The sequence below is a fragment of the Hippocampus bargibanti genome, linkage group LG06 (assembly GCF_051943395.1).
Source record: "Hippocampus bargibanti isolate YZ-2025 linkage group LG06, ASM5194339v1, whole genome shotgun sequence".
In the NCBI taxonomy this organism is placed as follows: domain Eukaryota; kingdom Metazoa; phylum Chordata; class Actinopteri; order Syngnathiformes; family Syngnathidae; genus Hippocampus; species Hippocampus bargibanti.
The window spans coordinates 2,708,359-2,732,782 of record NC_142739.1 but is presented as its reverse complement, the minus strand read 5'-3'; the positions used below and the strand labels follow the sequence as shown (position 1 = coordinate 2,732,782).

The following is a 24,424-nucleotide window of genomic DNA, read 5'->3' as shown; positions in this document are numbered from 1 at the left end:
TTTATTACCCACTTGAGTAGCTACATTATATAAAAAAATATCTGAAGATGGAAATGACTCAAATAAAATGATAGTGTTACTCGGGACAGACGCTGCATTTCTCCACACGTGACTCGTAACTAGGAATCATCTGACGAGTTGGCGTTTGAATGAGATCCTCGTCAATTCTTTCTTTATTTTTGTGTCCATTCTACAAACCTTTAAATTGTGAGACGGTCAAACGACTTTCACCGACTCGGTCACTTTTCCGACGATAATGAAGGCAACACGACAGATTGCCATACTGCTTCCGACTGCGTCACTGGTTTGTTTGGGTTGCTGGTTGATGCTACAAACAGCGGCGGCATTTATTCGAGTTCAACCGCGGTGTCTTGTTTACGTCTTATCCCACGCGTTCGACTTTAGTTCCCAATGCATTGTTTCCGATCATATAGACAGAAAACAGTTGTGTTAATTGCATTATTTGTGGCGGAAGCTTTTGGCTAGCATATTTGCTACCCAACGACAGTGAGCATCACTGGTCTTGGCACGCACTATCCATCTTTGGGACACAAAAAGTAAACAGGTGAGTTCCTTAAAACTTTGTTCTCATGAATCTTCAGTTTCATAAGCAAAGAGTTGCGTCGTACAACGAGGGCAACATCCATCCATCCATCCATGTTCTGCCGCTTATCCGGGGTCGGGTCGCGGGGGCAGCAGCTTCAATAGGGCAGCCCAAACTTCCCTCTCCCCAGACACTTCTTCGAGCTCGTTCTGGCGGACCCCGAGACGTTCCCAGGCCAGAGATGCTATACTGAGGCCACCAAAACGGAAACCTTCAATGCTTCGGCTGCACATAGAAATTCTGTCCATAAAGGTTCTGAACAGAATTGGTGACAAAGGGCAACCTTGTCGGAGCCCAACCCTCACTGGAAACGATTCAGACTTACTGCCGGCACTCCTGAACCCCATACTCCGGAAGCACCCTCAAATGCTTTCTCCAAGTCCACAAAGCACATGTAGACTGGTTGGGCGAATTCCCATGCACCCTCGAGGACCCTGCTAAGGGTGTAGAGCTGGTCCACTGTTCCACGGCCGGGATGAAAACCGCACTGCTCCTCCTCAATCTGAGGCTCGACTTCCCGACAGATCCGCCCCTCGAGAACCCCTGAATACACCTTTCCAGGGAGGCTGAAGAGTGTGATCCTTCTGTAGTTGGAACACACCCTCTGGTCCCCCTTTTTAAAAAGGGGGACCACCACCCCGGTTTGCCAATCCAGAGGCACTCTCCCCGATGACCACGCAATGTTGCAGAGGCGTGTCAGCCAAGACAGCCCCACAACATCCATCTCATCCACCCCTGGGGCCTTGCCACCGAGGAGCTTTTTAACCACATCGGTGACTTCAACCACAGAGATCGGAGAGCTCATCTCAGAGTCCCCAGACACTGCTTCCTCCAAGGAAAGCATGTTGGTGGAGTTGAGGAGGTCTTCGAAGTACTCTGCCCACTGGTTCACGACGTCCCGAGTCGAGCTCAGCAGCACCCCATCCTCACTGTACACAGTGTTAGTGGTGCACTGCTTTCCCGTCCTGAGACACCGGATGGTGGACAAGAATTTCCTTGAAGCGGTCCGGAAGTCAGCTTCCATGGCCTCACCGAACTGTTCCCATGCCCAAGTTTTTGCCTCGGGGACCACCAAGGCTGCATTCCGCTTGGCTAATCAATACCTGTCAGCTGTCTCAGGGGTCCCACAGGCCATATAGACCCTGTAATTCCATTCCAAATAGAGGACTCCGGTTCTTTGTACAGATGGCTAATTCTTTAATGTGATCTCACACCACCTTCACCTTCACCACCACCGTCGATCTACAAGCAAGTATAAAAATATAGCTGTTATTTACACACAAACATTTGGACCCCACATTAATGAAATAAAACGTATGCAACAAAATCGTACAAAACACTTTGCCCGCTCTCTGTCCGAAATAAAAGTTTTTGGTCTTTGTTCTTTTGTCTTTTCCTTGCTAAACAGTAAAGCGATAAAGCATGTCGATCCTCGCCGTCTTCTCAGTAAAATGAAACTTAAATAACGAAGAACGAGAAGTAAATCTTTACAGGAAGTGACAACAGCCCAACACAATGTTAAGAAAATAAAGCACAGCCATCTGCTGGTCAACTATGGGATAGCAGTCATAAACAAATGCATCAGCTGCAGTTACAGACCCGATAGGACTCCTTCAGCTTGACGGCATCCCTTATTCCTTACCCAAAGGCGGAGGGAAGCAATCCTTTCGTCTACCAGGGTGAATCCCAACGTACAGGCGGCGAGCCGGGGGGGCAATAAGTATGCCGTCACCTGTTCTACGCCGCTCACCGTGGGCAACTCCAGAGTTGAAGAGAGTCCAACTCCTCTCGAGAGGGCTGGTACCAGAAACCAGGGTGTGTGTGGAAGGAAGCCCAACTATATCTGGTCGGAACTTTTCAACCTTGTACACCAGCTCGGGCTCTTTCCCTGCTCGAGTGGTTACATTCCACGTCCCAAGAGCTAGCTTCTGCTGCCAAGGATCGGACCGCCAGGGTCCCCGCCTTTGGCTGCTGCCCAACTCACAATGAACCCGACCCCTCTGGCCCCTCCCATGGGTGGTGAGCCCTTGAGAAGGGGGACCCACGTTTCCTCTTCGGGCATAGCCCGACCGAGCCCCATGGGTGTCGGCCCGGCCGCCAGGCGCTCGCCAACGAGCCCCATCTCCAGGCCTGGCTCCAGAGAGGGGCCCCGGTGACCCGCGTCCGGGCAAGGGAGAACCAAATCCATTTATGTTTCTCTTCATATGGGGTCTTTTGAGTCGTACTTTGTCTGGTCCTTCAACAAGGACCTGTTTGCCTTGGGTGAACCTGCCAGGGGCATAAAGCCCCAGACAATTTAGCTCCTCGGATCATTGGGACACACAAACCCCTCCTCCGCGGTAAGGCGACGGCTCATGGAGAGGATGAGGGCAACAATGTTGGTGATATGTTTTTTTTAAAACTCGTACAAGGCTCATTTTTTGATTATTTGAAATGTAACTCAGAACAAGACCTAATTTTTAACTTGTTTTTGTGCTTTTTGTTATCTTCATATAATAAATATAAATTCTATAACACGCACTGCAAATACAGTCGAGTTCAGTTTAATTTTAACTGCTAATTAGGATCACCCGGTGCTGTTTTTTTTTTCTGAATCACTTGGTGAATGCAACAAATTAAGTTTGTGTTTTTTATTTTTATTTTTATGTGTTCATGGATTTAATATAAATGTTCTTTAATTCTATTTCATTGAAATATTTTAGATTCATCGTTCGTATGTTTAAAGGATTTGAACTGTATGAGACGGTTGCAAGGGGGCCGCAACCTAAAGCGGATCGGAAAAGGAGGGATGGATGTTTTTGCTATGTATAAATGGTCACTGTCTTTGGCGCTTTGGCGCTTTGGCGCTGTCAAGCGCAATCCACTCCCCAATATCCTAATCCTTTTTTTGTCATATCGAACCTGTAGTTGAAATGATTACATTGATGTTATACAAATGCTTATTAACTTCTTATTCAAGTTGCTAGTTGCTTTCTTTTTCCTCCTGACAAATATTTATTGGATTCTATCTCTAAAGATGGAGGACACTGATTTCCTGTGGCGACCCCTTGAAGGGAAAAGCCGAAAGGAAAAGAAGATTTGTGATTGTATTTTATTTATTATAGTAATTATGCTTGTCTGTGACTGTAAAGTGTCCTTGAGAGCTTTGAAAGGCGCTTAAAATGTAATTTATTATTATTATTATTATTATTGTTATTGTGATTATTGTTATTATTATTGTTATTGTGATTATTATTATTCAGATTTGCGGGCACCAAATATAGCAACAAAGTCACAAGTGCTTTCACACTGACTACTTTTTAAAATCAGCTCCACTCTGCTTGCACCCATGATGTCAGCAACACATGTTCATGGGGAATACACTTTGAACTGTGGAAAAATGTATCATAAAAACCATCCTGGCTTGCAATACTCTATAAATTTTAGTGCAATTTAGTGCCATTTGCTTATTTTATATTATGTATATCTTAACCTGCAGAGTTCCAAATGCGTCTTAAGGAGCCCCTGCCCCTGACAACCGCTAATATGACTAAGCGGACAAATAAACCCCGAAAATCTCGAGATGATGAATCATCAGATGAAGTCACTGGTAAGTCACTTCATTACAAATTTGATGTTCCTTTTTTTGTTTGTTGTTTGTTTATTTCTTCAAACAACTGAACATTGGCGATGCTTATTCTACTGATTATGGTTTTTGGATACAAAATGTAATGAATATTTGATATATGCAATAAAAAAACATTCTAAAAACTAATGAATAATTTTTATCATCAATTGGTTGATATCTGTACTGTTTATATATGTGTATGTATATGTATGTATGTGTATATACATACATGTATGTATATATATACGAATACAAATTCTCAAAAAAAGACTTTATCAACATCGCAGGGATAATACAAGTGGGCCTCAATCGGCAGTACATTTGCACCTAAAAGCTAGCAACCACTCATTTGACGACAATGAAGTTAAAATATTAGCGAAAGAACATAGATGGTTTGAAAGGGCGGTAAAAGAAATGATTCTTATAAAACAACAAAATCATTAAACCGGTCTGGTGGGGTGAGGTTCAATTTGGATCGTTCATACAATAGCCTGCTTAGGCAAAACAGGTTAGGCAACATTCGTAATGCTGATGAGGTGATACCGGTGGGAGTGGGGGAAATGGGCCAGTCGTTAGTCAGGAATGTAGGAACAATCAGTGGGGCCACAGGGAGTGGTCCTCTGCTCCCCCCATCCTGAGAGTAGGGACCTATCATAGCTGTGTCCGTCGCCGCCATGGCTGGACATTAGGGATATATAAATAGGGCCGATACGACCAGTCAGACTTTAGTTCGCTGACGAAGCCTCTTGGATAGGAGGCGAAACGTCCGAAACCTTCAAATTTGTACAGATGACGGCTGAAGAAACCTTCTCATCGATGGACCACTCCTGTACGACTGAGAGCTTACACAGACATATATACGAATGTAAAATAATAAAAAAAAATCCTCGTCTCACCCCCCATGGGTGGTGTCTGTCCCCCTTTTATAGCTCAGGCCCTCTACCAGAGGCTGGAAGGTTGAGGGTTCTGCGCAGTATCCGTGCTGTTCCCAGCACTGCGCATTTCTGGACCAAAATATCCGATGTTGTTCCCGGGATCTGTTGCAACCACTCGTCGAGTTTGGGGATCACTGCCCCGAGTGCTCCGACCACCACAGGCACGACTGTCACTTTTACCTTTCAGGCTCTCTCCAGCTCCTCTCTGAGCCCTTGGTACTTCTCGATTTTTCACTTGTTCCTTCTTTCTGATGTTTCCATCACTCGGGACCGCTACATCCACGACAACGGCTTTCCTTTGCCCTTTATCTAGGACCACAATATCTGTTTGGTTGGCCATTACCATCTTGTCAGTCCGTATCGGGAAGTCCCACAGGATCTTTGCTCGGTCATTCTCTACTACCTTGGGAGGCGTTACTCATTTTGGGGTTTCCAGTCCATACTCCGCACAGATGTTTCGGTAGACTATGCCAGCCACCTGGTTATGGCGTTCCATGTAGGCTTTCCCTGCCAGCATCTTACACCCTGCAGTTATGTGTTGGATTGTCTCAGGTGCTTACTTGCACAACCTACACCTTGGGTCTTGCCTGGTGTGGTATATGTGTGCCTCTATGGCTCTGGTGTTCAGGGCCTGCTCTTGAGCAGCCAGGATGAGTGCCTCTGTGCTGTCCTTTAGGCCACTTCAGTTATGGTTCGGTGGTACATCCCGTGTAGGGGCATTCCTCCCATGATTGTCCCTCTTGCAGCACCTCCGTTGGAGCCTTCTCTTTGATGTATTCATGGAGCTTGGATGTTTCATCCTAGACAGTGGCTCTCATACGCACTCGTCCCTGGCCTCCTTCATTACGGCTTGTGTACAGTCTCAGGGTGCTGGATTTGGGATGGGACCTTCCATGCATGGTGAGGAGTTTTCGGGTTATAACATCCGTGGTCTGAATCTCTTCCTTTGGCCACCGTATTATTCCTGCAGGGTGTCTGATCACTGGCAGGGCATAGCTGTTTATTGCCCGGGTCTTGTTCTTGCCATTGAGCTGGCTTGCCATTGAGCTGACTTGCCTCACCCGCTGGAGGTATTTGGTCGTAGCCGCTTTCCTTGTTGCTAGTTCGAGGTTGCCATTGGCCTGTGGTATACTGAGGTACTTGTAGCTGTTTTCAATGTCTGCTATTGTTCCTTCAGAGAGTGAGACCCCTTCAGTGTGGACTACCTTGCCCCTCTTAGTCACGATCCGACTACATTTCTCCAGCCCGAATGACATCCCGATGTCACTGCTGTAGATCCTGGTTGTGTGGATCTGGGAGTCTATGTCCCTTTCGCTCTTAGCATACAGCTTTATGTCATCCATGGAGAGGAGGTGACTGATTGTAGCTCCATTTCTGAGGCGGTATCCATAGCCTGTTTTGGCGATTATTTGGCTGAGGGGGTTCAGTCCTATGCAGAACAGCAGTGGTGAGAGTGCATCACGCCGGTATATTCCACATTTGATGGACACTTGCGTTAGTGGCTTGCCATTGGCTTCAACTGTGGTTTTTCACATCCTCATCGAGTTTGCAACGAAGGCTTTCAGGGTGCTGTTGACCTTATACAACCCCAAGCATTCAGTGATCCATGTGTGTGGCATCGAGTCATATGCTTTCTTGTAATCAATCCAGGCTGTGCACAGGTTGGTATGTCGGGACCTGCAGTCTTGAGCGACTGTTCTGTCAACCAGCAGCTGATGTTTGGCACCTCTAGTATCTACCAATGCCTTTCTGTGCTTTGGTCATGTATTGATCCATGTGTCCACTTATCTTAGCCGCAATGATGCCTGACATGAGCTTCCATGTTGTGGAGAGACAGGTTATTGGCTGATAGTTGGAAGGAACTGCACCCTTTGTGGAATCTTTCATGGTCAGGATTGTTTGCCCTTCGGTAAGCCATCCTGGGTGAGTCCCATCCATCAGCAACTGGTTCATTTGTGCTGCTAGGCGCTCGTGGAGAGCTGTGAGTTTCTTTAGCCAGTAGGTGTGGACCATATCTGGTGCCGTCCAGTTTTTCATACCTGATACTCTTTCTTGTATGGTAACTGAGTTCTGGTCAGGGAGGTTGCTGTGCTCCTCTTTCAAAATCACCAGCCATTGTACACTGCTGCTATATGTGACCTCCTTCTCCCAAATGCCTTTCCAGTATCTTTCAGTTTCCAACCTTGGAGTGTCTGCTCTGCTGTTAGAACCCTGCCACTGACTGTACACTTTCACATGTTGTGTTGCGAACAGCCTGTTTATTCTTCTGGCCTCATTCTCTTTCGTGTACCTCTTTAGGCAACCGGACAAGGCCTGGAGCCTTTGTTTGGCAGTTTCTAGTGCTTCAGGTATGGTTATCTGCATGTACCTCTTGGGTATTGGCCTTTTATTCACACCTCTCTGGGTCTCCGTCAATTGACTCACATCTTTTCCATGGTGGGTAACGAATCTCGTGGCTCTCACAGTTGCTCTTGTAGCCAAGCATCTCTAGGATCACTGATGCTGAAGCGTATATCAGCTCATTGGTTTCCGTGATCGTTCCGGTCGGGATCGTTGTCAGTGCTGCATTCACAGTTTCAATGAGACTTTCAGGTGGTACTTCACATAGCCGTTGTAATCGGTTTCTTGGTTGACCAGTTTTCATTCTTGCCATGATCTTATCTCTCAGGTCAGTTGCTGCTTTGCTCAGCATTTAAGTTATTGGGGCTGGCTTCCCAATCTCATAATTCATTGGGGCTTGCCTCCCAATCTCTGGTCTGACCTCTTCCTCTGATGTGGCAGCCTGGGGCCCCTCACCTCGGAATTTGTGTTGTACCTCATCAATCTCAAGTTGTGATAGCAATTGCCGTTTGTGGATATCAGAACACTGAGCTACTAGTTGTTTCGTGGTCAACCGTGACTGTGGGTTTCGAAGTAACCATTCAGTCCCCATTCTCCGCATGTAACCCCTCTGACTAGGGTTGCTTGAGTAGTAGCATTCCAACAGAACCATGTTATCGCATCTCGTCCATCTCCGCTTTGTTCCAGTAGCCCATTTTTCATCAAGGTACTCTGGTTCCCCAGCACCTGATGCAGACCTTGTTTGGTCGGGCGACGACTGAGCCGGCATGTCATTCGATTTATTGTCTCTCATTAGCGTGCTCATTTTTCTCTGGCCCAAGCGGGATTCGAACCCTCGTCTCCGATGCTTTATCAACTGAGCTATCCAGCCGCTATAATACAGTAAAGTCTCGTTATATCGATATCGGATATATCGATAGTCCCGGTTATATCGATACTATTTCTATGCACGCACGGAGAAAATTACATGCAAACAGGGTCGGATATATCGATAGTCCCGGTTATATCGATATTTTTTCGGACTCCCTTGAATATCGATATAACGAGACTTTACTGTATATACATATATATACATATATACATATATACATATACATATATACACACACACACATATATATATATATATATACACACACACACACACACAGTGGTACCTCGGTTCTCGAACAAATCGAAGTGTTCGAACAAAATATTCGAGATATTCTTGCTTCGTAGTTCGAACACCAATATGACAATACGACGTGTGAGTGCGTACGCGAGGGTGGGGTGCTGAGCGGTGTACGGGTGTATCGCTCTCTCCGTGACCAACTGTTGTCGCTTGCGGACGTGCTGCGTTTTGCTCTAGCATTTAATATAGGTGTACGAAGAATTTTAGCCCCTAATCATGCCTCCAAAGAAAGTAAGTGCTGCTAAAAGTGACAAAAGAAAAGTAGTGCGTACAACTATTGCATTTAAGAAATAAATAATCACAAAATATGAAGGAGGTGTGCGAGTGTCTGATCTGGCTTGGGAATACAACATGGCGAAATCTACGATCAGTACGATATTAAAGAATAATGAGCCTGTGAAATCTAGTGATGTGGCTGTGGGAGTGAGAGCAAGTGTCATTGGATAGATATTTTAAGAGAAAAGAACATCCTGTAGCCGAGTCATCCGTAGCTGTCACGTTCCCAGCGAGAGTGACGGCAGCTGACTCGTCGGAACGTAGTGGAATGTTTGGGATCCCAAAGTAGGCGGCAGAAACGTACTACCCAAGCAGGATGTTTATTCACAAATACAGTAAAGTCTCGTTATATCGATATCGGATATATCGATAGTCCCGGTTATATCGATACTATTTCTATGCACGCACGATGAAAATTACATGCAAACAAGGTCGGATATATCGATATTTTTTCGGACTCCCTTGAATATCGATATAACGAGACTTTACTGTAAAAGAAAACACAGCAAGTAAGAAGGCAGGGCGTGATCCGACCCGCTTACTACGGCAAAAAAGGAAATGGCACACGAGGGTGCAAAATTACGCAATCCCGGAAGATGACATAAATTTACGGGACACAGGGAAAATACCTCGGACCAGATACACTCGCGCATCAAAAGAAGACTCCAGGTACAGTGGCGAGTTGAATCAATCATCCGGCATTGGCGAGGTGATCGCGAATCGTATAAATGCCCCGTGTCCGTGATTAGAGAATTGACAGCAGGTGGAGAACGGCCGGGAGAGGCAGCCTCGCCCCTCCCCGCTGTCAACTCGCATGTGACAGGAGCAAAGAGATGGTTTCGGTGTTCGAACAAATCACTTTTCGAACAGGGTCCTGGAACGAATTATGGTCGAGAACCGAGGTATCACTGTGTGTGTGTATATATGTGTATATATATATATATACACACACACACACACACACACATACCATATTTTTCGGATTATAACATACCGTATTTTTCGGATTATAAATCACAGTTTTTTTTCATAGTTTTGTCGGGGGTGCGACTTATCGGAGCGACTTATATATGCTTTTTTTATTACTGTATATCATTTCACGTTATATTTTCACATTAAACCGCAAGAGCGCAGAGAAGAGGAAGTGGTGCCTTGTCTACCTGCCGAGTTGGGGGAGTTATTTAAAAGTGACACCGAGGATGAAGATTTCCTTGGATTTGGTGATTGTTAGCATGTTCTTTGTGCTAGAGTTTTCTGAATAACTCTTGTAAAAGACTGTTCTGGGTTACCAAAAAGGAGGTGTGTCCATCGGAGTTGTGTAGAGCGAGAGCTGCTGTGTTGGAAAAAAAAGAAGTGAATTTTATTTTAATTTAATTAATTTATTTTAAATTGCTTTTCAAGATGACATGTATGTTGTTTGGTGTTGGATTACCGTATTTTCACGACCATAAGGCGCATATAAACGTCTCAGATTTTTCTCAAAATGTGCGGTGCGCCCTGTAGTGCGGACGTATTAGAGACCACCATGAGTAGGACGCGGTAAAGAAAACGAGGGGTGTGTGTGGGCGTGGTTTGTGTATAAACGAACAGGTATGTGCTTTATGTAGAACATTGCTGTTTTAACAACCTTGAAAATGGCAAAGAGACATGGTTATGAAGCTCAGTTTAAACTGAAGCTATCAGCTACGCCGAGGAACATGGGAATCGAGCTGCCGTGACATAATACGCGGACATAAGGCAAGGTCCGGAGGTGGAGGAACGGCCGGCGAATTATTCTGAAAAGCTAGCGAAAAGCCTTCGTTTCCCGTTGTGCTTACCTGCCATGCTAACGGAGAGAAACTCCTGCCGATTGTAATTTTTTAAAATAAAGACTTTGCCTAAAGAGACATTTCCAGCAGGCGTCATTATCAAGACAAACGAAAAGGGCTGGATGTTACGCCACAGTTTGACAATGGATTGTGGATGCTTGGGCTAACGTGTCTGCTGGCACGGTGGCTCGAGCTTTCGGAAAAGTCGGTACCAGTAATGTGCTCTTCTTTACCATGCCGACGCCTATTGAGTGATGATTACAAAATGTAATTACTTTGTAATTAATAAATAAAGCACTACCAAACTCAGTTTTGCTCCCGATCTGTTTTTTTACATACGCACACTTGTATGCCTGCGTGTTGTTGTGGGGCGGACGTACGTATGGCAGTAGAGGATATGTACCGGTATATAAAACTTGCGCCCTATCAGCCGGTGCGCTCAATGTGTAAGTTAAATACAGAAATGGCACACATAAATGAGACTGCGCCTTTTCACACGGTGCGCCCTTTGGTCGTGAAAATACGGTATATGTTTTTTTCTTCTTAATTATGCATTTTTTGGCTGGTGCGACCTATAATCCGGAGTGACATATATATATGTGTATAAATATATATATATATATATATATATATATATATATATATATATATATATATATATATATATATATATATATATATATATGTATGTGTGTGTGTGTGTGTGTGTGTGTGTGTGTGTGTGTGTGTGTGTGTGTGTGTATGTGTGTGTATATATATATATGTATATATAAATGTGTGTATATATATACATACATATATATATATATATATATATATATATATATATATATATATATATGTATGTATGTATGTATGTATGTATGTATGTATGTATTGTGATGTCACGAGAGGCTGCGTCCTGGAGGGCAAATACATTCCCCTAAGATGGCTTCAACCAGAGAGAGTTTTGGCCCCATCTGGTGGAAGGCAGCAATTAAACCCACACACCTGCAGCTGATCAGGGCTTGATTGGAAAGCAGGGCTCTTAAGGCAGAGAGCCTTTGAGTGTGCAGCTTGGGGAAAGACAAGCTCGATTGCTGTGCTCTGTGGAGAAGTTGATTGCTGCATGGAACTCATTGCCAGTTGGGACCACACGACTGGATACTGGATTTGAACCTAGCTAAGGTGGCTAGGCTACATGACGAGGACGTCAAGAGGGGTGAGGCCTAGAGACTCTTGTAAAGAACGCCGTCTTCAGTTTTTACCTCAGAAGAGACTTTATTTGGATTTAAGCATCAGAAGAGACTTTATTTTGATAAGTATTGGAAGAGACACTATTCAAACCTTTGTTGCTTGTGAATTCCCCCTGGAAACCTTGATTAAAACCTTTTTCTTTGCATCCAAACCTGTCGTCCATTGCACTGCTTGTCCCCTCATGATATCACAATATGTATATATGTATATACAGTAAAGTCTCGTTATATCGATATTCACGGGAGTCGGAAAGAATATCGATATAACCGGACTATCGATATATCCGATCCTGCAGCATGTAAATTTTCTCCTTGCGTCCATAGAAACAGTATCGTAATAAGCAGTACTATTGATATAACCGATATCGATATAACGAGACTTTACTGTATATATTTGCACTCATGATTAAAAAATGGTTGTGATGCCTTGTTTTAATGTCACCATTATTTAGAAGTTATTTCTAGTCGTGTGCTGTGACATTTTTTATGCTTTAGGTTATTGTGAATTTGGCACTCTTCGGTCCAATGTTAGTGATAAAATGATACTCTGGCGTAGGATTGTGTTTTGTTTGAAAAAGGACCATTATGGCTCTTTGATTACATTTCAGTTTCTCACATTTCTTAATTATGATTCTTGGAAAAAAAATCAGCAGCTAGATGGAGATATTTTTGGTGTGAAATCATGTTAACATCTGCTTTTTAATTTCATGAACTTTTTTCTGCGTGTGAAATGACTTATTTTTCAACCAGTATATTCTTAGCAAACTTATGAACTTGATGTTTTTGAGAACCTCAAGAAAATACACTCAAAGTAATTCATACACAAAGTGTGAAGTGTGTTATTGAACACCCATTGATGGACTAACCTTTTCGAAAATATAGATGACAAACACAGAACTGCATTTAATAGACATGTAAGAACAATCTCTATACTTAGAATATAGTGTAAGCAAGAGGTGTCAAACTCCGGTCTGTCACAGCCAATATACTGCATGTTTCCCTCTTCCTACATACCTGATTCAAATGAGCTTATTGAATGACATGGAGAAGTTATTTCTAGTCGTGTGCTGTGACATTTTTTATGCTTTAGGTTATTGTGAATTTGGCACTCTTCGGTCCAATGTTAGTGATAAAATGATACTCTGGCGTAGGATTGTGTTTTGTTTGAAAAAGGACCATTATGGCTCTTTGATTACATTTCAGTTTCTCACATTTCTTAATTATGATTCTTGGAAAAAAAATCAGCAGCTAGATGGAGATATTTTTGGTGTGAAATCATGTTAACATCTGCTTTTTAATTTCATGAACTTTTTTCTGCGTGTGAAATGACTTATTTTTCAACCAGTATATTCTTAGCAAACTTATGAACTTGATGTTTTTGAGAACCTCAAGAAAATACACTCAAAGTAATTCATACACAAAGTGTGAAGTGTGTTATTGAACACCCATTGATGGACTAACCTTTTCGAAAATATAGATGACAAACACAGAACTGCATTTAATAGACATGTAAGAACAATCTCTATACTTAGAATATAGTGTAAGCAAGAGGTGTCAAACTCCGGTCTGTCACAGCCAATATACTGCATGTTTCCCTCTTCCTACATACCTGATTCAAATGAGCTTATTGAATGACATGGACTCCTCTATGCAGAAAACTGCCTTTTCCCCTTTACACCAAGTTCAGCGAAACTTTCAATGCAACCCAAATGGACAGAGAAGGACATCTGACCTATTGAAGGGTGACCACCGCCACATGGGGTGGCACTGGGCAACCCAGCTGACGAGATATGTGTGAAGGGTCCGGTGCTTGTGTCGAGTTGCTACCAAGGGGTCCTGGTCGGATGAACCAGTGCTGAGTGGGAATTGGAGTAGCTCGCGGGAGTGGGGTGCGCAGACTTGCTGAGCATGCACATATCCGCAAGACTCTGCAATTTTTTTTTTGTGGCAAAACAAAGTACTTTTTATCACCAGTACACACCCTTTGACAACACTTAGACATGAAATATATTTTTTATAAGCATCCAGGTCGCTGCAAACGTCTGCGATTTATATTTGTCTTTTTTTCTGAATCCTTGTACAATGCAGTGGTTTGAATTTATAATGACGAAAATTGTTTTTCTGCAACAAAGTATGGTTACTCAGTGCAACAAATGCCATTTCTGATTCAATGGTTATCATCATATTGAGCACCCTTCTGTGATGCTTCATAAAGTCACAGAAAACTGATAATATTAAAGAGTATACTAGTTGATAATTTCAGTTGATTTTATGCTCATTTTTGCCAGTTTTGCCAAGTTTATTTTAACACTCTACATTTTTTAAGCAGGGCCGACTTGCCAACATGTGACGAAGGCAGTGGACTTAAGCTTGGTGAAGAAATCTGTCTTGTCCAGCTTGTGGTTGGTGTGTTCTGACTGCCTGAAGGAAAGAACTATGATCAAGAGTGAGCAGACAGGTTTTCAAGACATCTTAGTTTGCCTCAAGTGTGGTTTCCAAGTAAGCCTTGCCTCAGACACACACTGGAGATACCTCAGCAGTGATGCTAAAATGTACACGATGTTCACACGACAAAAGTGATCCCAAATTGGGATTTTATTGTTTAAGCCGGTTTGTTGTCGCTCATATTACAAAAACAAATGGGACTTGTATTGTGAATAGAATGCCTCCTTGAAGTCACATACTTGAACACAAGAACACATCATATCGTGGCCCAAAATGTTTACGAAAGTAAATACGGCCCTGCATTCATTGATGTTCATTTGAAAGACTGTGTTGCTTGGACTGACTGGTCCCCCCCCCCATATAGTTACTAGTTCTTAAGCATTTTCCTTTTGGTACTAACCATTTTCACTTCCTTGGTCCTCCATTGCGTTTTGCGCATCTTATTGAATAATTTTGCCATTGGTTGTATTTCGATGACATGAAGGTTGAATGAGCTCTACATCCATACTGCAGTCACATGAATGCATATCCGATTTACTTTATATCCACCAAGGAAAGGGGGCTGGGTGGAATTAGAAAAATAAAGAAAAAAATACCTTTCCGATTAACAAACAAAATATCGATGCACGTCATGTATAGGCAACAACAGAGGATTTGACTTGCAGTATGAATTTAGCCTTAGAGACATAACTACTGGAGATTGAACTCTATTTTTTGAAACTTTAAAGCAATGCTGTTTAGTTGCTAAGACGAAAGTAGTGTGCAGGGAACTCTGTTAGTACTAAACTTACTGTTTTCACTCAATTAGTTCATATTTATTGCCTACAATACAGTAAAGTCTTGTTATATCGATATTCTCGGGAGTCGGAAAAAATACCGATATAACCGGACTATCGATATATCCGATCCTGCGCCGAACTGCATTAACAAAAGCCGCCAAAAGAGGGCAGCCAAGCGCCATATAAGAAACGGAGCTGGCCATGAGCTCCCATTTTGTGCCTGGTTTTTTTTGGTTGAGAGATGTTCCCCCAATGTTGCCTCAAAATGGCACATATAATTCTTTAATGATTGCAAACATGTATGCTTTAATCTTCAGAACTACAGTGTATTTGAATCATATTCATAACTGGATGTGTAACAAGAAAGCATATTATCCGAATCTGGATTGGATTGGATTGGATATGCCTTTATTAGTCTCACAGTGGAGAAATTTACATTTCATCTGAAGCCATTGTTTGGATTCACAAGCAATGCAATACGTCTTGGCGTGAAGTCATTTTTATTGGTGTTTTGCATTTGAATAAAAAGTGACATCGGTTGTCCTTTAATACACAGTATGGAATGTTAATAATTTTCAAAATCATCACGCTTCAGCAGACAAAACAAGAAACATTGTTGCAAAAAACGATTGCATTCATATACAGTACAGTGAGCATGTACATAACACAACAGGGAAACTGCAACGCTTACATCTTACTGTATTATGTATACAATTTAAAAAAGTCATCAATCTTCTTCTGCTTCGCATTTTTACCTTTTAACACAAACACTTCAATCTCGTCTGCTACACACGAGCTAGCGTCTGAAAATGAAAATGGCTGTGCTACACGGGTGCTGGGCACGTAACAAACTCACGTGACCAAGTCGACCAATGGTGCAACCGATGGCGTGTCACGTAACCAAGTCACGTGACCAAGTCGACCAATGGCGCGACCGATGGCGTGTCACGTGACCAAGACACGTGACCAAGTCGACCAATGGCGCGACCGATGTATCGATATAAACAGCAAAATGGCCGGCGGGGGATGAAAAGGAGCACTGTAATAACCGGATTATCGTAATAACCGGGTATCGTACTAAACGGTACTAATTATACATAAAAAGACTAGAAATGTGCAAGGGAAATGAAAATAGTATCGTAATAAGCGGTACTATCGATATAACGAGACTTTACTGTATTTTGAACAACGGATTGGATTGGATTGAATTAGCCTTCATTAGTCTCCCAGTGGAGAAATTTACATTTCACAGCAGCAAGGTGAGGAAAGGAAGAAATAAAAGAGGAAACGAAATACAGGACCTACTGTAAAGGCAGCCCCTCTCGCGGCGCTATCTTGAAGTAAAAACAACAACAACAAAAATAAAGAACGAATAATGTTGCAAAACACACAAGCCACAGACAGTCATTCAATCTTAAGCACTTTCTGCACCCTCTTTGTTGCATGAAGCAGTTTTAGAGGAAACACGAGACGATCAAAGCATCCTTTTCACCACTGGATCAGGGACGTCATGGTGAAATATGCACGTCTGCTACAAACTAAATGTTGAAAACAAACATGAAGCTGTAGCATGCATTGACAAAAAAAGTGTCTCACATCTCCTGTCCACTTCAAGTCCAAGCCGCAACAGTTCCACATACGCATCAGCGCTCTGCGCTGACACTCCTTTCTTCTCATCGCGGGCTCCGCAAGCCATGCATCCATCCAGCTGTAGACTGTCCAACAGCACAGGACAGAGCAGAGCAGGGCTGTGAAAATGCTGCCCATTACAGGCGTAAAAAAGCACAACCCCCCAGAGCTGTCTAGCAATGACAATCAAATGGCAGAGACATTCCTCCCAAATCAAAAACAGTGCTGGCATATTTGTGCCGCCGAAAAGGCGCAGCCGCTCAGCAGTCTCCTTGATGAATGCCGTGGCCAAAAATGCTGAAAAATCATCCATATCCTTTCCACATGACGCACAACAACACAAAGTGACAAAAGAAAACTCAAAAACAACAAAAAAAGCAAGGCTCGTGAGAGCACTTGCTGATAACTGCCATCTTGGAATTGGACTTCTTTTTAATGACTTCCCTCTTGCATTAGTGTGGGCCAATCCAAACTCGGGCTGCTATTATGGCCTACCAATGTTATTTGTTAGTGAGCTATGTGAGGCAGAAGTACATGGGTAGACTACATTTTGTGTCAACGGCACCATCTGAAGAAAATGAGTGACTGTAAAGTAGTGGTTGGTGAGAGTGTAGCCAGACAGCATAATTTGGTGGTGTGTAGGATGACGCTGGTATTGAGGAAGATGAAGAAACCAAAGGCTGAAGTGCGAACAAAATGGTGGAAGTTGAAAAAGGAAGAGTGTTGCATGACTTTTAGGAAGGTGTTAATACAAGCACTGAGTGGGGTAAGCGGTCCTTCCAAATGACTGGCAAACTACAGCGAATATAATCAGAGAGACAGGTCTGAAAGTACTTGGTGTACCGAGTGGAAGAAAGGCAGATAAGGAGACTTGGTGGTGGAATGGGGAGGTGCAAGAGTGTATACAGAGAAAGAGGTTAGCAAAGAAGAAGTGGGACACTGAGAGGACGGATGAGAGTAGACAGCAGTACAAGGAGATGCAACGCACGGTGAAAGTAAAGATGGCAAAGGCCAAACAAGAGGCCTATGATGACTTGTATGCTCGGCTGGACAGCAAGGAAGGTGAGACTGATCCATACAGGCTGGCGAGACAGAGAGACAAAGACGGTAAGGACTTGCAGCAGGTTAGGGTCATTAATGATAGATATGGCAATGTATTAACTGGTGCCAGTAGTGTGATGGCAAGATGGAAAAAGTACTTTAAAGAATTGATGAATGAGGAAAATGAGAATGAACAAAGAGTAGAATATGTAACTTTTGTGGACCAAGACATAGAAAACATTAGCAAGGATGAAGTGAGGAAGGCGCTGAAGAGGATGAAGGGAGGAAAGGCACTCAGGCCTGATGGTTTATCAATCAAAGTATGGAAGTGCCTAGGAGAGGTGGCAGTGGTGTTTCTGACTGGGTTATTCAACAAGATCTTAGTTGGTGAACAGATGCCTGAAGAATGGAGACGAAGTGTACTCGTGCGACGTAACGACAGAGGAATAAAGTTGATGAGCCATACAATGAAACTATGGGAAAGAGTAGTTAAAGCCAGACTAAGAGCAGAAGTGAACATTTGTGAGCAGCAATATGGCTTCATGCCAAAAAAGAGTATGACATATGCAGTGTTTGCTTGCAGAATGCTGACAGAGAAGTACAGAGAAGGCCAGAAGGAATTGCATTGTGTCTTTGTAGATCTGGAGAATGCCAATGACACGGTGCCCAGAGAAGAGCTTTGATATTGCATGAGGAAGTCTGGAGTGACAGAAAAGTATGTAATAGCGGTGCAAGACATGTACCATGACTGTAAGACAGTTGTGAGGTGTGCTGTCGGTGTCGTGGAGGTGGGACTCCACCAGGGGTCAGCTCTGAGCCTCTTCTTGTCATGATCTGGTTGGCGACCAACGGGTGGCGCTGTCGGCCCCGCCTGCACCTGCACAGGTGCTGGTCATCCCGATCAGTGCCAGACTGCCACGTTCTGATTGACGACCACCGGGTAGCGCTGTCGGCCCTGCCTGCAGCCGCGCAGGTGTTGGTCGTTCCAATCAGTGGCAGTCAAAAGGACTCCCGGCACGACCATCCGGTGTCGGGCCATTGCATTGTGCATTGTGTATGCATTGTATGCTGTTCATGTGTTTGTTTCATCTTGGCACACTTTTTCTTTGATACTTTGTATTTTTCTGTTCAGATGATGTTTATGTTTTAGATTTTGTTCCTGTTGACTGTATTTTAATACAATTTCTCAAATACAACCTGCTGCTCCCTCCTGCCTGCTTGTTGGGATGCACAACCACCATCACTACCTTGCAAACCGTGACACTTCTAATTCGCCATGGTGATGGACAGGCTGACAGACGATGTTTGACAAGAATCTCCTTGGACCATAATGTTTGCAGATGACATTGTGATCTGTAGTGAGAACAGGGAAAAGGTGGCGGAGAAACTAGAGTTGTGGAGGTATGCCCTGCAAAGGAGAGGAATGACGATCAGTCGCGGCAAGATGGAATATATGTGTGTGAATGAGAGGAATCCAAGTGCAAGAGTGATGCTACAGGGAGAAGAATTAAAGGTTGAGGATTTTAAGTACTTGGGGTCAACTGTCCAGAGCAATGGAGAGTGGGGTTCAGGTAGGATGAAAGGAAAAGTGTATAAAAAACGGTGGTGAGACCAGCCATGATGTTTGGACTGGAGACAGTGCCACTGAAGAAAAGACAGGAAGCAGAGCTAGAGGTAACAGAGCTGAAGATGTTGAGGTTTTCTTTGGGAGTGACCAGGTTGGATATGATCAGGAATGAGTATATCAGAGGGACAACTCATATTAGAGGCTTTGGAGAGAATGTCAGAGAGGCCAGACTGAGATGGTTTGGACATTGTGGTGTTTTGTGTGACGAGATAGACACACGCGTTATCCTTAGTATATATTTGACCGTGACTTCTTTGCATCAGCCGACATGGGGAAGAGTGGAGCATTTACACAGATGTGCAGCAGATGACAAATGCAAGGTCTGGCAAGTCTGTGCATCCAAACAACCTATATATAACTTTTGTGGTTAATACACCACAGACGTTGTCCAGAGGACAGAGACTGACTGTATCAGGAGAAGGATGCTGAGCCTTGAACTGCCAGAGGAAGACCGAAGAGGAGGTTTATGGATGTTGTCAAAGAAGGTAGCTGGTGTGCGAGAAGAGGATGCACAAAACCGGGTTAGATGGAGGACACTGATTCGCTGTGGCGACCCCTGAATGGAAAAGCCAAAAGGAAAAGTAGAAGAACAAGAAGTGATTTGCTTATGCTGCTCGCTACAGATGCAGTGTGCTAGCTCTGGCCAGTATGAGCTTATCAATCGCGGCTAGTGATACTATAATTGGCTAGTGACTAGCCAATTATGTGACTAGCCAATCATAATTTATGAACACTCTGCCGTTTCCAGCCCCCTTCCAGCAGGCATTGGATTTCCAACTCGAACTCTGATTGGTTAAAGCAACAGAGTTATCGACACCGCATGTAATGCACCAGGGCCCGCAGAACTGATTGTGACGGGGTCCAGGTAGATTTCTGACCCTGGTAACAAATGAAAAGCAATGAAAGGAAGCTGAAAGACAATTTGGAATTTTTAAATAAAAAATCATGAACAAAATATAATTAACATTAATCTGTGATTCAGATATTTTTAGGCCAGCAGAGAAGGCCTTGCAGGCCCTGACGGCTCACCACTGGCATGTTCATCCAAGTCAGGAATTTGGCAGTTCATAGAGACAAGACTAGAGTGACCATCTGCACACAGCCAAGATATCAAAGTTGTGGCTGTGTGTTTTTGTGCTATAATGCATAAATGCAATGACAGCTAATACACGAATTACAGAGGGAACATAATGCGTCTATTTCTCCGGTTGTAGTTTCAGTGTAGCTTTATTTATCTCTTGTTTCTATTTATAATTGTATTTTATTTATTATTGTATCTGTTTTTTTTCTGTTTGTCTGTGACTGTAGAGTGTCCTTGAGAGCTTTAAAAGGCTCATAAAAATAAAATGTATTATTATTATTATTATCATTTTTACAGAGCTGTAGCCACTCGGGGACTGAGCATGCTGTCAAGCACCACCAAGCATTCCATCCTGAGTCTCATTGCATCACCATAAGCTTGACCACGTGGAAAGTCTGGTAAGAAACCTTCCAAATTCCGGCAAAATGCTCACACAAAATTCAAATGATTTCTTTTCAACCTTCATGTCCAATTGTCCAAAATGTGATTTTGAAAATGACATATTTAGTTTTTGTAGTTTCTTTGGAAAATTCTCTGCATTTATTGTTTTGGTTTGTGTCAACCGGGTTTAGTTTAGTAGTTCTTTGTCAGTGGTTTAGAAAAAAAAACTGATGTGTGAGGTTATTTAATATTGAATTAGCTCAGTAAGAGGTTTTCTGTCTGTCCCTTTAACAGGTGTTTCGAATGTAATGAGGAGCTCACCACACACTGTAACAAAAAGGTCTTGGCCCAGACTCTGGATTTTCTACAGAAGCACTCTGTCAAGGTGACATCAAGTAAGGCATTACAACCGCACATAATTACAAACAATGCTAAACTAGTCCCAATCTTCTTCTTTCCCTTTCGGCTTTTCCATTCAAGGGGTCGTCACAGCGAATCAGTGTCCTCCATCTAACCCTGTTTTGTGCATCCTCTTCTCTCACACCAGCTACCTTTATGTCCTCTTTGACAACATCATAAACCTCCTCTGAGGCCTCTCTTCGGTCTCCTGCCAGGCAGTTCAACATCCTTCTCCCAATATATTCACCCTCTCTCCACTGGACATGTCCAAACCATCTGAGTCTGGCCTCTATGACTTTCTCTCCAAAACCTTAATATGAGTTGTCCCTCTGGTATACTCATTCCTGATCCTATCCAACCTGGTCACTCCCAAAGAAAACCTCAACATCTTCATCACTGCTATCTCCAGTTCTGCTTCCTGTCTTTTCTTCAGTGGCACAGTCCAAACATCATGGCCGGTCTCACCACAGTTTTATACAGACGCTCCCCACCTTACGAACGAGATACGGTCCGAGCGGTCGTTTGTCAGGTGAATTTGTTTGCAAGTAGCTTCAGTGCTATATTTTGTATGGAATGCATGTTTGAGTCAATGACTGAACGGGGAAGTAGAAAACACGGACGCTCTAACCGTCAGAAAATAAGTTCACACCTACGGTAGTATGACGACATACGTATATCCTTGGGTCTTCAGTCAGCCATTACTGAAGCTTCTGGCACGTCATGACTGAATTAGTTGCCAGAAGCCATTACTTTTTGTTCTGCATCACGTCCTCCTAAAGCAGGGGTGGGCAAACTTTTTGACTCGCGGGCCACAATGGGTTCTAAAATTTGACAGGAGCATTTGGAGTGAGTGTTTGGGCCGGAAATACGAAACCTAAAGCATTAAAGGACAACCAACGCCCCCGGACAAGTTATGTCCATAATTTGTAAAATCACTTCAAATGACTTCGACTGAGCATACTTTACAAAGATTCCACAGCATATAGCTATACTTTACGTTTTAAGACTCCCACTGAATATTCATGAAGTCTTGTTTTCGAGTTGGTGACGATTCCTGACGTGATGTCACGTCAGGAACGCCCTGACTGAGAGAGGACACAATGCATTTTGTGGTACTTTGTTTGGTCTGCAAACTTCGTGTTGATCCGTGTTGATGGCGAAACTAGAAGGAAAACACATAAATAACGCGATGGTGAATCGTTGTGTATTGCAACAAGACAACTATTTGATATTCGCTGACACAAATTCCTAGCTGACAAATCAGCCCATTTCCAACGGAGCTTGGGCGTCATCTTCTGCATTTTCTGGGTGCTACATTGCTGTCATTGACGGCTCGAATTAATATGGGAGGACTCCTTTAATCAATTGCAAACATTTATGTTTTCCTCTTCAGAACTATTTGAATCATATTCATAACTGGATGAGTAACAAGAAAGCATCTTCTCCGAATCTGAAGCCATTGGTTTGATTCTCAAGCAAGGCCAGACGTCTTGGCGTGACGTCAGAACAAGGGGGCGGGACCTTCTGAAACTGGCCATTTCTGGATTCATTTTGAAGTCATTTTTATTGGTGTTTTTCATTGGACAGTAGGAAACAAAAAAATGGTGCCGGTTGTCCTTTAAAAGTAGTGTGTACAAACCTCATAGCACAGTAAGAACACTACAACCCAATTTATTAACTGTCTTTCAAATGTGAAAAATATCCCTTATCAGTTAATAAATTTGTCTCAAGGAATATGTAAGATATGGCGTTTACATACTATTTCGCAGATACTCGGAGGAGGAAATGGAAATACAGTAAAGTCTCGTTATATCGATATTCTCGGGAGTCGGAAAAAATATCGATATAACCGGACTATCGATATATCCGATCCTGCGGCATGTAAATTTTCTCCTTGCGTCCATAGGAATAGTACCGTAATAAGCAGTACTATTGATATAACCGATATCGATATAATGAGACTTTACTGTAGATATGCACTGTGAGCCCGGATAAATACAGAGGGTTATGTCAGGAAGGGCATCCGACGTAAAACTTGGCCAAAACAAACATGCGAATCAAACCTCTGAACATGGAGGACACTGATTCGCTGTGGCGACCCCTTCAAGGGAAAAGCCGAAAGGAAAAGAAGATTTATCAAGATTGCATCTGCAGTAAAGTCTCGTTATATCGATATTCAAGGGAGTCGGAAAAAATATCGATATAACCGGGACTATCGATATATCCGACCCTGTTTGCATGTAATTTTCTTCGCGCGTGCATAGAAATAGTATCGATATAACCGGGACTATCGATATATCCGATATCGATATAACGAGACTTGACTGTATTTTTAATAAGTTTCAATCGAAGGTGCAAAGTTAAAGAAATTTTATTTATTGAAAAATGAAATCACTTTCAACATTGAAAACATATTATTACACAACGAAATATTCAAGCTCAATAATACCTACTTAAATTCCACAAAATAATGGATGGATTGTCCTGACCGCGCGCTCTACAAACTCGCCACGGACGCCCTGGCCTTGACGCGCAAACAGTACACGTGTACCGTCGCCAAGCACACAGACATAGGCTACCTGCAGTTGAAATTTGCATACTCTGCACGGCAGCCAATCAGAAGCCTGCTTCTTTCTTCCGGACTTTCGTAAGCGTTCTAAGGTCGTGCATTTGCATATCATTTTCCAAAATAGATGCACAGAACCTGAGCCCAGAAGAAAGATTCAAAAGAAGCTAACAACATATGTGACGCTACAAACGTAAATTTACATTAAACCGTGACTGTAAAGTGTACTTGAGAGTTATGAAAGGGGCTTAGTAGCTTGTAGCAAGCAATGCAAACATTGCATTGTGCACCATGATGACAAATGACTACTGCAGCAAAATCTACGGCCATGGACATTTACCGTAAATTAAGCAAGGTAGCATTTGTGATAGGTATATCCTTAATTAAAAAAACTTTATACTTTGTGACAATGTTTTTTTTTAATGTGATTAGTCGTTTTATTGTGTTTCAAGTTGTGAAAAATGGGGCAGGAAACTTTTCAGAGTTGTCTGCCCTGTTGT

The 24,424-nt window shown here is 43.0% G+C and overlaps 2 protein-coding genes and 1 pseudogene across 10 annotated transcripts in view; 2 read left to right on the top strand and 1 right to left on the bottom strand.

The window, feature by feature from the left end:
* Positions 1–121: 121 nt before the first annotated feature.
* The window catches only part of usp45 (ubiquitin specific peptidase 45), a 52,855-nt gene continuing 28,552 nt past the window's right edge, over positions 122–24,424 (top strand). For 2 of the 9 annotated variants that reach the window (XR_016115201.1, XR_016115202.1), the window contains exons 1-5: positions 122–565; positions 4,083–4,193; positions 14,303–14,475; positions 20,876–20,976; positions 21,254–21,354. Coding sequence is in view for 7 of the 9 variants with exons in the window: in XM_088997949.1 (XP_088854075.1) it covers positions 4,091–4,193; positions 14,303–14,475; positions 20,876–20,976; positions 21,254–21,354 (478 nt within the window). In the remaining 2 variants the exon portion in view is untranslated. The remainder of the gene's footprint in view (positions 566–4,082; positions 4,194–14,302; positions 14,476–20,875; positions 20,977–21,253; positions 21,355–24,424) is intronic. The other 7 variants (XM_088997949.1, XM_088997947.1, XM_088997951.1 and 4 more) reach the window with 6 other exon arrangements.
* On the bottom strand, positions 6,662–7,862 carry LOC148896189 (uncharacterized). The gene is given in 3 exon segments (XM_088998361.1): positions 6,662–6,723; positions 6,892–7,577; positions 7,579–7,862. Coding segments are annotated over 3 exon segments (1,008 nt in total). The 5' UTR covers positions 7,839–7,862.
* Positions 17,473–20,057, top strand: LOC148896188 (uncharacterized; annotated as a pseudogene).